Below are 14,625 nucleotides of genomic sequence, written 5' to 3'. Positions count from 1 at the left end.
TCTGATATTATAAACATTCATTTTCAAAGGTATGATAGAAATTGCATCATATTGTATAATGTAGTTCATAAAATTTAATATGAATATTATATAATATATTTATTAATACAATGTAATTATATTAAATACATTCTAAATATTGCATAGGAGGAGCTATGCAATATTTAATTTTAGAGCTAAAAGGAGGGATTTGTTGTAATCAGGGAGATCAGGGAAGACTTTGAATACATAACTGAACTTTTATCTAAAAAGTGAATAGATGTTAACACATAGAAGAGAGGGGTTCAGAACCATTCATGCATCAAGACTGTGAAGATATGTTTTGTTTTCATTTTCCTGTTTTGTTTTCATTTTTAGTGAGAATAAATAATGATGTGATAAAAAGGTATTAGACCAAAGTGTAATTTTAAAGTATATTTGTATTTATTTCCCAAAATAAGTTGCAGATAATGTAATTCGGAACAAACTTTCTAGAAAAAATATTAGGTATCATTAAAACTGTCTATAGTGTTTCTATAATTTGTATAATGTTTCACATTTAGATCGGTAAAACGTAGGTCATTTTTTCTTGAGTGCTCTTAAACTAAACATTTTTATATATTAAGCTTCCTGTACATATGCATTCTAGTTTGTTGTTAATAGAATGTTCTTGCCATCGGGCAGTTCAATTATGATAATATATTTTTCTTATTTATTTCAAGTATTGGTCAAGTATGTAAAATGATCTTGCTAATGGTATATGTGTTGGAAATACATACCAATAGATTGCTTTTCATTTAAGTTAATGTATGTAAATGTGCAGGTGCCATTTATTTTATGCAGCCAATTTTATTAAGAATAAGGCTATAAAAATGTGGAACTGTTTGTACAGAGAATATAGAAAGAAGTGAAAAAAATAATGGATACAATGGGCAAAGAACAATAATTTAAATTATAACAATATAAAAATAACAGAAAATTTTAATAATCATGTATGTAGTAAATAAAAAATATGCTGAATTAAACACGAGTATGTATTGGGTTGGTTAAAAAGTTCCTTCAAATTTTTAAGTTAAAAATAAAAGACACATTTTTCATTTTCACCAAGAACTTTATTGAACATCGTATTCACCATTTTGTTCCACTACCTTCTGCCATTTTTCAAGAAACTTCATAATCCCATCTTCCCAGACCTTTTTATTTTCTTGAGCAAAGAACTATTCCAGGTGCCTTTTACAGCTTCACAGGGAATAGAATTTTTTTCCATTAAGAGAATTCTGTAAAGATTGAAATAAATGGACACCCAGAGGTACAACGTCTCGTGAATAGGGCAAATGTAAAGCTTTAACAGTTTTCGCCTAGTCATCAAAGAAACATGCAGTCTTACGTTATCCTGATGGAAGATTATGCATTTTCTACTGACTAATTCCGGACACTTTACATCTGGTGCTGCTTTCGGTTGGTCTAATTAGGAGGAATACTTTTAGAATTAATCCTTTGATTTTTCAGAAGGAGCTCATAATAGAACCTTTCAATCCCACCATATACAGGGCATCACATCCTTTGGATGAAGACTGATCTTTGGCGTGGTTGGTGGTGGTTCCTTTCGCTTGCCCCATTGTCGCTTCTGTATCACATGATTGCACAGTATCCACATTTCATTGCCTGTCACAATTTGTTTTAAAAATGGAATGCTTCTCAGCAAGAAATCTCCAGTACAAAACTTTGCAAAACACTTTTGACACATTTGATCAGTCCCAGTATCTTCTCCAGGTTCCTATGCAACACTGATCTTTACAGCATCAGACTTTACTCTCATCACCAGTCACCTCGATAACTGGGTGTTGTGTTTGCTTTGACTCTGTCTCATTATTGTTTTTTGAGTTATTTCTCCACTCTTCTCTAGTAGCATATTGGGCACCTACCAACTTGGGAAGTTCACCTTTCAGTGTCATATATTTTTGCTTTAAGCTTCTCCTACTTAGATCAAAATTTAAGATCAAGTTGATGTGATTTTTTTTTTTTTTCAAAAAATATCTACCAGAATATGTTGGTCTGGCATACTAGGGGCTTACTAGCCTTTTGCTCAGATTACTGCTTTCTGTGCCAAAGTGCCAACAAAGTGCCAATTTTGTTCCAGTTATTTGCTGGTTGTGAGTGAACTAAATAAGCAATGTGCAGTACCAACCACTGTCAGATGTCACTGACCATGATGTGCATCTGTTAGTTATAGAGTGATATGTAGACTGAGAGCTAGCTGCAAAGGTTGTACTTTGTGTAACTGCAATTCACATATGTGGTAACTGAAATCTGAAGTGTGGATTTAGGGGCTGGTATTATTTAACTGAACTATAAGAACTGAAATACATGCATATCAGAGCCATGCAAAGCATGCAGTGCCTGTACATGATATTAACTCTCCACTTGGCATAGTTATTGTCATGCTCTATATATCTTCACAGATTTGAAATCCTACTTACATCATATTTATTATAAAGTCTTAAGCACGGCAAAATTAAGCTTTTAGAACCTTCATTTCTAACATATACTGGGAATATTAACAGTTGCATAATGTTATTTTTTCTCATTTAATTTTTTTTGACTCTTAAATTGAAGGATAATTAGTTTGTAGTGTTTTGTTGGTTTATGCCTTACATCAGTGTGAATCAGCCATAATTATACACACACACACACACACACACACACACACCTTCCTCTTGAGTCTCCAAAACCCTCAAATGTTGTTTCTAATTATAAAACAAATAGCAATTTTACAGCTCTTGCCAAATAATAAATTTTCTGTAAGTATTTTGCACATATTAAGCACAGTTAACCTCTATTATTTTGCATCATATAAATGAATGCAGCAATTTTCTGAGGCGCCTTTTCTTAAATATCATGAATCAAAAATATCTTTTTTTCCCCCTCTGTTCATATTCTAAAGTTGGAAAGTACATTTTCAGATAAAATATTTTAAAATATCAGAGTTTTGTGAGATCAAGATCAGGGAATTTTTTTCCTTTCATATTCATAGTTCATTGGTTAGTATTTTGTTGTTCAGTCACTCAGTTGTATCCAGCTCTTTGCCACCCCATGGACTGCAGCACACCAGGCCTCCCTGTCCTTCACCATCTCCTGGAGCTTGCTCAAACTCATGTCCATTCAGTCAGAGATGCCATCCAACCATCTCATCCTCTGTCACCCCCTTTTTGCCTTCAATCTTTCCCAGCATCAGGATCTTTTCTGATGAGTCAGCTCTTCGCATCAAGTGGTCAAAGTGTTGGAGCTTCAGCTTCATCATTAGTCCTTCCAGTGAATATTCAGGGTTGATTTCCTCTAGGATTGACTAGTTGGATCTCCTTGCAGTCCAAAGGACTTTCAAGAGTCTTCTCCAACACCACAGTTCAAAAGCATCAATTCTTCGGCACTCAGCCTTCTTTATGGTCCAACTCTCACATCCACACATGACTACTGGGAAAACCATAGCCTTGACTAGATGTACCTGTGTCACCAAAATAATCTCTCTGCATTTTAAATGCTCTGGGTTGCTTATAGCTTTTCTTCCAAGGAGCAAGAGTCTTTTAATTTCATGGTTGCAGTTACCAATGACAGTGATTTGGAACCCAAGAAAATAAAGTCTGTCACTGTTTCCATTGTTTCCCCATGTATTTGCCATGAATAAATGGGACCAGATGCCATGATCTTAGTTTTTTGAATGCTGAGTTTTAAGCCAGCCTTTTCACTTTCTTCTTTCGCTTTTATGAAGAGGCTTTTTACTTACTTTTTGTCATGAGGGTGATGTCATCTGCATATCTGAGGTTACTGATATTTTAAATCCCAGCAATCTTTATTCCAGTTTGTGCTTCATCCAGCCTGGCATTTTGCATGATGTACACTGCATAAAAGTTAAATAAGCAGGGTGAAAATATACAGCCTTGCCATACTCCTTTCCCAATTTTGAACCAGTCAATTGTTACATGTCCAGTTCTAATAGTTGCTTCTTGACTTGCATGCAGATTTCTCAGGAGTCAGATGAGGTGGTTTGATATTCCCATCTCTTTAGAAAGAGTTAAAGTTCTCAACACTGAAATCATTTGCTCTGATGGCTGTAGTAGATTTTGGCAAAAACTCTGAATAATATAATTCTCTGTGTCACTACTTCAAGTAAGGATATTAATTTAACATCTTTAAGGTTTATATTGTTTTATAAAATCTAAAATAAGACTTGAATACATCATTTATATTCATTTATTTTCAAACTTATAAGGTAGGAACTGACCACAAAAAATAACTCTCAATTAAGTGTGAAACATCACACACAATACTACGTGTATTATAATACATAATATATAATACTATGTGTATTATAATACACACATAATATATAATGTATGTATATATATTATATACATATAATACACATATTATATATGTATTATATATAGGCTCTGCTATAAGTGTCTTTTCGACTGCAGGAAAAGTTCAGGAAAGGTCCACTGAAGATTTAAAAACTGGAATTCCTCGATAAGGACATGTATGTCTCCCCCAAGAATAGGAAATAAGGGTTTAGGTTTTGTTCCAGTGTGCATTGAACTAAATTGGTTCATCTGCATCAAGGGATAAGACATTTAGTAAAGTTATAGGAAGCAATATGTCACAGGGGCAAAAAAAAAGCCTTTATTTTTGCATTTGAATTATATTTTTTAAAAAAATAATATTTATTTAAAAACTCTTGACAGTTTATTGTACATAATTGTGTGATTATGTGGAATTTTTTTTTCATCTTTACTCTTTCATTTTACTATCTGTCATTTTTGAGATTTATAACCAACTTATATTTTTTTGCTACAGTTTCTATGGAGAGAAAATAAATCAAAATATGTCAGTCAAATTTTACCTTCAAATTGTACATAAAAATTTAATGGAGTATGTGTGAAAGCAATTTAAAATTGATATTTTTTCATTATTTTCTCATTCCTTTATGTGTGCCATGTCATGCATCATTTCTATGTAGTTTAGAACAGAGTTTTGATGTTGGCAATTTAGTATGGGGATAGTTAAGAAGAAATTCTACATACATGGTGGTGTATACCGTGGATGATTAATGTAGTAGGCAATCCAAGAAGTGAATCCCCAATAAAAGGCACAACTCTACAAATAAAACAAAATAAAAGTTAAGGAATATATATACACATAACATCATTTGAATCCACACCATACATTAGTATTCCATATCACAGTATTTGGTATAAAAAGGTTATAAATTTTCTAAGCCTGATAAGTGGAATGCTTCTTCATCCTGTCAGGTAGCTAACATCTTAAAAGCATCTATATGATATCACTAAGAAAATTCTTTGCTCAACCCTTGCTAGTATAAATTAGTATTTAGGATATAGAGAAATGTAGCAATGTGTTTTAGGAAGACTTTTCAAGAATAGCTTTTATCTGTCAAGTAATAAATAGGAGGGAATTAATAAAACTAATAAATTAATCTATTAGATAAGATTTACCAAGAGTCATATCCCCAAAGTAGTTGAATAAATGAATGAGTTACCTAATGTTTCCTGATTGATTATGAAGAGAAATGGACCATTTTGGGTTTACTAGGTTATGATGCTGATCTGATACTAATGTGATGAATGTTAATACCTTCTTTCAAAAGAGAAGCTAGTCTAAATGATTTTTTGAGGTTTCTAAGAGTTCAAGAGTTTACTGTTTCATTTTAATGACAAAAATAGAATAACTCCCTCTTCAAAAATTTTGGAAAGTGAATATTTGCTAAAACCCAGGAAGGTCTTAAAGATATAATTCATTTTGAAACCAAATTTTAAATAGAAAAATAAAATCAATTTAAATTGGAAAACTAAGTTATATATATGTCTAATGTACATTTCCATCTCAATATTCCACAGTGTTTCCTGTTTTCTTGGTAATCATTTGATAGTTAATAGCATTTATACTCATCATTTTTGGGGAGAGCAGAGATCCTGTTATTACACTGACAACAACCACAAATAGAGGATACAGCATCATCATTTTAGTCATACAAATTTATATTTATTAGAGGGTTTATGTATCAGATTCTTCCACTTCAAGTTGTACTTAGTCTGAATTCAGTGCTAAGTATTTTCAAAATTAAAGGTGCCTAAAAGTACCTTGTAACATAAGGTCATGCAAATATTTTATGTAACATTATTTGTTGAGGGCAGCTCTGATGAACCAGATCATTCAGAAAATAGCATTTCAGCAGTTTAAGATATGCTGATACACCTGAACAGAAAATCTAAGCTTGAGAGAAATAAGCATGATTAAATGATGATATAGATGATCCTATACATAAAATTTTTAAAAAATAATTAAAATTACAAAACATATCAGTGCCCACCTTTATCAAATTTCTCAAAGGTGTATGTCCTGCAGAAACCTTGTGAACAAATAAGGTTTCCAAAAGGTATCTGATATAGTGTATACAATGACAGAAGCAGGCCAAGCTAGAAAGAAAATAAAACACAAACCCATTAAATTCCCTTCCAAAAATCTGATTCACCTTATGCATAAGATGTTTTCTTTTCTTTTTTTAGTTTGCTATTATTTCCCTTTCTATTTTTGAAGATAATCTTTTAAAATTAATTTTATTGGAGTATAGTTAATTTACAATGTTGTTAATTTCTGCCTTTCAAAAAAGTGAATCAGTTATACATATCCACTATTTTTTAAATTATATTCCCATATAGATTATTACAGAGTATTGAGTATAGAGTTCCCTGTTCTATATAGTAAGTTCTTATTCATTATCTGTTTTATATTTAGTAGTATACATCAATCCCAGTGTTCCAGTTCATCTTTTCCCCACCTTTCCCTTTTGGTAACTATAAGCTTGTCTTCTACATCTATGAGTCTATTTCTCTTTAGTAAATAGGTTCATCTTTATTAATATATTGCGACTTTCTCTTTATCAGGAAAATACTGGTTTTGATAACTAAAACACAAATGTTAGTTTTCATATTTTTATTTTATTTATTCTAGAAAATTTCTAAATTTAATAATAAAAGTACTGTTACAACAGTTTCTTTAAATTTACTTCTGATGACACTCAAGATATTTTATAATACCAGTCATAAACAGTATGTTCACATCTTTCCAAGGAATATATATATATATATATATATATATATAAAGTACTTATAAATGTGATCCTATCAAAATGGCTTAAATTTGAAGCAGAAAATTTACAACCTATGTAGAATGCATTTGACATATTATAATATTCAACATAGCTTTTTCATTGCCTGATTGTCCTTTAACAAGTACCACAGATTGAAAAAGTTTGAATTTCACTTCCTATGGAGTCAACGCAGCTTTTTTTTTAGTTTGTTTTCTTGCCTAACATATTGCGATATTTTGTGTCTCTTTATATCATTTGTTTTTGTTGCTTTTCTAACCCATCACCTCTTCTTGTCATTTGTATAATTAATATTTAAAAAGTGAATGTCAAATACAGTTTACAGATGTATGTTTCTCTGTTTATACTTAAAATATATTTCCTTCAAATACACACCTATTTTATTATAAATAAACATGTAAAATTTCAATAACTATGTTTGCTATGCAAGAAAATCAATATTTATCAAAGATTATATACTTAAACCAATGAAGGTTAAGCATAGAAATCAGCATTTCATCTATAATATGTAAAATCAAACATTGAATCTACACTGTATGTTTATATTTTGGTGATGAATTGATGATTTCTGGTACTAATGAGTGATTTTGGGAAAAACAGATAAACAAAAACAAAGCAACATACCTAAATCATTAGTTAATATATCACTGTTCATTAATTCATAAAAATAAAACTGCACCTGTTATGGGAGAGATGTTCTATGTGGTGTACAGATCTATGAACAATAGGCAAATTCTGAAAGAAGTGAGACAGTAACGTGTATATGTTTGGGGGCAAAGCTTTCTAGAGAGTAACAGAAACAAAAGCAAAGGTTCTGATATAGAAAGTTGCCTGTGGGTTCAAGGGACTGACAAAATCAGTATCTCTCATAATTTGTTGGTTCATTTGTAGAAGTATTTGTATAAATACCTGAGTAATAGAATTTTACATTTTGTAAGAAAGCAGAAAAATTATCTTTTGCCCAACAATGAAGCAGAGCTCTGAATGAGAAATTTTAGTTTAAGCTATGATTAAGCTAGTTCACTTATTTAATATTTATTATACCATTAGGGCATAGGGATTAGCATAGCAAATAGCAATGCCTTAATATTTGGATACACCACTTTGTACATTATTGATAACTCACCAAGTTTGATTTCATTTCAAAATATTTAATTATGGTTGAAAAAGTGAAAAAGTCACTCAACCCTGTCCAACTCATTTGAGACCCCATGGACTATATAGTCCATGGAATTCTCCAGATCAGAATATTGGAGTGGGTAGCCATTCTCTTCTCCTGGGGATCTTCACAACCCAGGGATCGAACACAGGTCTCCTGCATTGCAGGTGGATTCTTTACCAGCTGAGTCACCAGGGAAGCCCTAGTTATAGCTGACTTTCATTCAAACATAAAATCTTTCTTTTTCCAGTGATAAACTAATAGAATATCCATAAGTAGGTTTGGATCCATTTCTTTTTTCCAGTTGTAATATTTGAGGATTTCTTATGTTTTATCAACTAAGTTTCAAGATATGAGGACTGTTAAGAAATTTTATAAAGCTGCAAGGCAGTCATTGCATCAGGTTTCTTTTGAGGAGGAATATGAAGGCAATGTTCAGATAAAAGATTGCCAGTGTAAGAGATTTTGCTAACGGTGGATACTGAATTGCAGAAGGCACAGTGTAAGAATTCTAGGAATTGAGTGAAGTTCAGTAAAAGCAACAAATAGAAGGTTTTAGAGCATATTTAAATGGAATATGAAATATGAGGGATGATATGAATGTGGGGAGTTCATAAGGTCAGTGACCTAAACAAGGACAAAGTATCCAAATATCAAAAGCTGTTTTGTTCTTTGTGGTTTTTTTGTTTGTTTGTCTGTTTGTTTTGTGTTTGTATTTAAGGCAGATATTCAAACTGTGGATATTCAGCACAGGAAACTTTTCTCTGGCTACTTTTTCATCCCTGATGTTGCAGTTAAAGTCTTAAGGAGATGCACATAAGGCATATGTGCATCTAGTTCACTAGATCCCTCTGCTGGGAGGGACCGTGGCAGTTTTAAGTATGTGTCTGCTCTCTAAAATACTACTGATTGAATAAAGAACATCTGCATTACATCAAGTCATGGGCCACCATTTCCCTACTTGAGAAGCATAGGGATCATGCTGGAGATTTGTCCTTAGTCCTAGTGTACAGAGCTTTGTAAGAGATCCAAAGAATTTGGGGGCAGTTGAGTCACAAAAGGATTGGCACCTAGCAGAAAAATGCTCTGGAATATGATTCAAAGTGACTTGGAAGAAGCAACATTGGATTATATGTCAGGTGGATATAGGATTTGAAATTTTATCTTTTTAACTTTGAGAAAAGACATCATCCGTCCTGAAACTGAATTGCCTTAGAGGCCTTGGGATTATTTTATAGACCTCTACTAGACACTTAAATTTCAAAAGTAGTTTGTGTGTATCTACTCTGAATGATTTCATATAAACTTAACATATTTGTGCTTTAGGAAGAATGTGGCACCGATGCATTTATCACTGAGATGTTACAAAACACACCATGTTTGTGTTTAAGAATAGCAACCATCAGTCAATTCCTTTGAGAATGTTTTTGGGTAAAAGATGAAAAAGGTCTTTTCTCCATGCTGTGCTATGTATCTGGTGCACATTATTATTATACGTCTGATCTAAAAAATGAGGGCAACTACATTCCCCAATAAACTCTCCACCCCAGACTCTTTCTAAATGAATTGGGCATTCTCTTCACTTAAGAAAAAGAAATACTGACTTTCATGTTACCAAAGGACCTGAAAAACTTGTCCTATACTAACTTGACCATGATCCCTGAGATCCAATCTTCCCTTGCCTCCTGTGCACATGCTCCACAAGCTTTCTCTCTACTCCTACAAAGCATCAAACTTCTATGTGCCACAGATAATTTCCATATGAATATTTCTCACTTTTACTAGTTTGACAATCTCACATACCTTCAGAAAACATAGAAAAATATTTAAACATAACTTTCTTTTAAAAGCCCATCTCAGAACACACATCCAGTTCAGGTTCCTCTCTTTTCATACTCTAAAAAGCCCAATGTAAAATAAATTTGTATGTAATTGTTTCATGCCTCTATTCATTCAAAACATTACTACTGGGTGTTTTTTTAAAGATAAAGTAATGTATTAAGTATTAATAGAAAAGATTGAACATCAAAAGACATTCATTATATAACTTAAATTCATAGAGTGAAAGACAAAAATGACTATTTAAATATATAATTTTAAAGTAATAAATTGCATAAAGGGAAATAGTAACATATTTCTCATGGAAGGAATAGAAATGCTAATGCTGATAAGAAATATTGAGCTTTATGTGAAGTTTGAATAAGAGATAAGAAAATGGGAGGCCATGAAGAAAGGTTGGAGGAAAAGGGATAATGTGTGTAGATGCCCTTGTGTGAAAAGGCATAGCAGATTATCAGAACAAGAAGGGTGGGCATTGTGGCTGCAGTCCAGAAGTAAGAGTGAGTGAAAGATTAATTTGAGATGGGACATCCAGGAGTCAAGTTATTCTCTGTTATATAGCATCCCTATGATCTGAATTTTGCTTCTTAATTCACTTAGAGTTTAGGCATTTGCTCAGATTCCTTTTTTGAAAAAATAAATTGGCAACTCTACATATCCAAGTCGCATCTTGAATGATTATTCTCTTTGCTTTTAATTTGATATTTAATATAGGGGACAGAGGTAAAGAACCACCTGCAGTGAGAGACCTGGGTTTGATCCCTGGGTTGGGAAGACCCCCTGGAGAAGGGAAAGACTAGCCACTCCATTACTCTGGCCTAGAGAAAGTCCATGGAATCACAAAGAGTTGGACACAACTGAGCAACTTTCACTTTCACAGAGAAGGAGGTTATTTCCACAGTATGTAAAGAATCATACTTATATATTCATCTTTCATAAGTGTCCTTGGTCTTTTTTTATGTCTTATACCAAAGTTAAATTTGATTTTGGCCTTTGATTTACAAAAAGTAAATTTTAAAAACCTTTTTTTCTTCCAGTTTATTAGTTCAGTTAGTATTGATTTTCTATGCAATTTTGCCCATATTTTTAGAGAATTATTTATATTCTGTGCCCTATACATGACCTCTCAACTTTGTAACATTAAGCATTTCATTAGCTTGTTGATTGTGATAATAACTAACAGAATTTACCTCCACTCTAAGGTATACTTAATATATTAAGTATATTAAGTAATAGGTACTTGTTTATAAACTTACAAAATATATTTCCCTAAAAGTGAATCCATGTTAATTGAGTTTACAATATTTATTAACATAATATCTGTGTATTAGTTTGTCTCCTTCTTAATATATATGCACCATGTGTATTACTTACTGTACCACTGGGTGACATAATCTTCTAGAGCTCTCTTTCATGTCATATATATACGGGATCCTCAAATAAAAGAGGAGATATATTAGCAGAGGTCCTGTGTATTCAGCCAAAAATACCTGAAAAAAGAAAGTGATTTAGTTTAAACAGTACATTTTATACCTGCCCTGGTGGCTCAGAGAGTAAAGAATCTGCCTGCAATGCAGGAGACCCGGGTTCAATCTCTGGGTCTGGAAGATCCCCTGAAGAGGGGAATGGCAATCCACTCTAGTATTCTTGCATGGAAAACTCCATGGACAGAGGATCCTGGTGGATGACAGAACACCTGGGTTCTCAAAGCATCAGACATAACTGATCTGAGCGACTAGCACATAACCATGATAAACATGTCCCCAGACTTACCCTGCTATATGAACTGGTGAAATGGATAGGTGAGCACCTGTTCTCTAAAAATAACTAGACTAAGTGCTGTCACAAATAACAGGAAATCTTCCTTAGAAAAATTAGCCAAGAGTTAAGATAAAGGACAATTGTAAACAGTAAAATAAAAATATTAGACATAAATATAATGATGTCTTCATAAATAGTACACAGGGATTTTTATGTAATCATATGATTTTTATTTAATCATTAAATAATTTCACTTAATCAAATACATAAGTGCATTTCTCACGCCTTTCCAGCCCCATCCTAATTGAATCTTCTATGTTAGCCATCCCTGTCACTAAATGGAATGGGAAAAAGCTTTTCACTGCCATGTCGTTTAGAATTCGATCAATTTGAAAGTGAAAGTGTTAGTCGCTCAGTCCTATCTGACTCTTTGAGACTCCACGGACTGTAGCCCGTCAGGCTCCTCTTTCCATGGAATTCTCCAGACTAGAATACTGGAGTGGGTTGCCATTCTCTTCTCCAGGAGATCTTCCTGACCCAGGGATCGAACCCAGGTCTCCCACATTGCAGGTGGATTCTTTGCCATTTGAACCGTCAAGAAAGATCAATTTGACCCTTGTTCAAATTGAAATAATTTACTTCTCTCTCCTGGAAATTTTAGGTTAATTTTAGTGAGTCTGAGTGAGTAGTTTGAGGGGATTGCTTTCTGAATTTTGGAGCTTCTTTTGGACTTGCCACAAGTATGGCAACCATGTACGTGAGGAGAGATATCCAATCTATAGAGAGACAATCATAATATTTGGAAAGATAATTGGAAATGAGACCACATGATTTCAAAAAGATTTATTGGCTGATTTTCTGATAGCTTTCTGAATCTGGTGAGTGGCCATCATTTGATTTTGTCTTGATGCTAAAAGCAGGTTAAAGTTACATTCTGAAATTTTCAGTCAGAAAAAGAATAATTTCCCTACAAGTTTTCAAAAAGAAAAGCAGAGAAGAGAAAGAATACAAACATGTCAATGATAAATTCAACTGCCACTTCTATTTTGCTTTGCCTTTGCCAATTTTCATCATTTCTAAGGAAGGAAACTTGAAACTGTACATATTTTGCTCAAACAAGCAACTGTGCACATTGACTATTAATTATGCTTTTATCTCTATTGACAATTTTGTGGAGCTACATGGTTAAAGTATATGATATATAGACATATATATATAATCACATGTATATACATACACATGTATAAATATCTATTTATATATGTAACTGTCTTGCTATACATTTTTAAATAATATTTATTATCTCACAAGGTAAGAAATATTTTTATATGAGGATAAGAACAATGCAAGTTTATAAGTTTATAAATCCAATAAATTCAGTACTAAAGCAAACTTTTAATGTATTAATTTATGGCATAAAACATTCCTGATTATTAGATATAAATAAAAATATTTTTTGAATGTCTGATAATAGAATCTAGTTAATATTCTAGAATAATTAGGATAATGATTGTTTTAAAATATTTATTTCAATGTCTCTGACCTAGTCAAATTCTATATTTTGAGCAAATCCTATAGTAAGATGTCAGAAATGAAAAATGTTGTAAACAATAGTTAACATGACCAAATATCACTATTTATTAAGCTGATAAGTATGCTGTCACAAATAGGAAGTTTTTTCGGATCAGAGGAAATTAAACTACAATTTTATCTTCATCATCTCCTAAAACAATTGGAGATCCTGCTATCTTACAGTAATATATTCTAGGAGACCCAATATTTTATCACAAATATTGTTCATTCTGAAACACAGGGTTTAAAAGAATGCTAAAGTATGGAGGATATAGTCTGATTTAAAAGCCCTGGAGGGTTACAAAAAAATAACTTGTGGACAATGCATCTTTCAAGAAAAATGTATATTTGGGTGCCGATAGAATGTTTGATTAAACTTAGAAAGTAATCAGAAAATAGATTTATAATTTAAAAAAAGCCAGATATATAAATGTTAATAAAACAGATTTCTGAAACAGAAATTGCTCTTCTACCAAAAAAGAATAAAAACAAAACTAAAGATGAAATAAATATACAAACAAAATATATATTTATAGGTATACAGCCTATGCAGATGAATTTACAATGATTAGAAACTCCACTTTAATCCAAAATTTATTAGAGATTTTATTTTCAAAATAAGCAGGTGCACTTTCTTTTCCTTTTTACTTTGAAGATATATATTATTTCTAAATTCAATTTTTTGCTAGTATCAAATTATTTTCATACTTCCCTTTTATAGAAAGTTCTCTGTTTTAAACTAATGTTTTCTTTTTAATGTAAAATTTACTATTTTACTAGACAAGCTATGAAACTGGGATTTTTGGAACTTCTCTGGAATATTCAACTTGTATTTCTAAATTGAAAAGGAATAAGACAATAAACTGTTTTAGAAAATACAAATTGTATTCAACTGCAGTTGTAAATTGATTAAGACCCTTGGGCTTAGATTTCATTTAAAGCATTCATCCTTCCTTTAAAAATATTTTTTTAGTCCTATTATTATTAGGGTGATTTTGACTTTACTTGTTCTCTAAAATTGCAATTGACAGTCAAAAGCAAAATGAATTGCTTGTGTCACAGTTGTTGAAAAATTTTTACTTGCTAGGTCATGTCTGACTCTTTTGAGATCCCATAGACTGTAACCTACCAG

The 14,625-nt window shown here is 32.1% G+C and overlaps 1 protein-coding gene across 1 annotated transcript in view; it reads right to left on the bottom strand.

Moving 5' to 3' along the window:
* Positions 1 to 14,625, bottom strand: part of TECRL (trans-2,3-enoyl-CoA reductase like) — a 135,528-nt gene that overhangs the window by 28,248 nt on the left and 92,655 nt on the right. The window contains exons 5-7 of the mRNA XM_070458009.1: positions 11,535 to 11,650; positions 6,365 to 6,470; positions 5,058 to 5,130 (exon numbers count right to left, since the gene is read on the bottom strand). Coding sequence (XP_070314110.1) covers positions 5,058 to 5,130; positions 6,365 to 6,470; positions 11,535 to 11,650 — 295 coding nt within the window. The remainder of the gene's footprint in view (positions 1 to 5,057; positions 5,131 to 6,364; positions 6,471 to 11,534; positions 11,651 to 14,625) is intronic.

Source organism: Odocoileus virginianus, chromosome 29, assembly GCF_023699985.2.
Source record: "Odocoileus virginianus isolate 20LAN1187 ecotype Illinois chromosome 29, Ovbor_1.2, whole genome shotgun sequence".
Classification (NCBI taxonomy): domain Eukaryota; kingdom Metazoa; phylum Chordata; class Mammalia; order Artiodactyla; family Cervidae; genus Odocoileus; species Odocoileus virginianus.
This window is presented reverse-complemented; position numbering and strand designations above follow the sequence as displayed.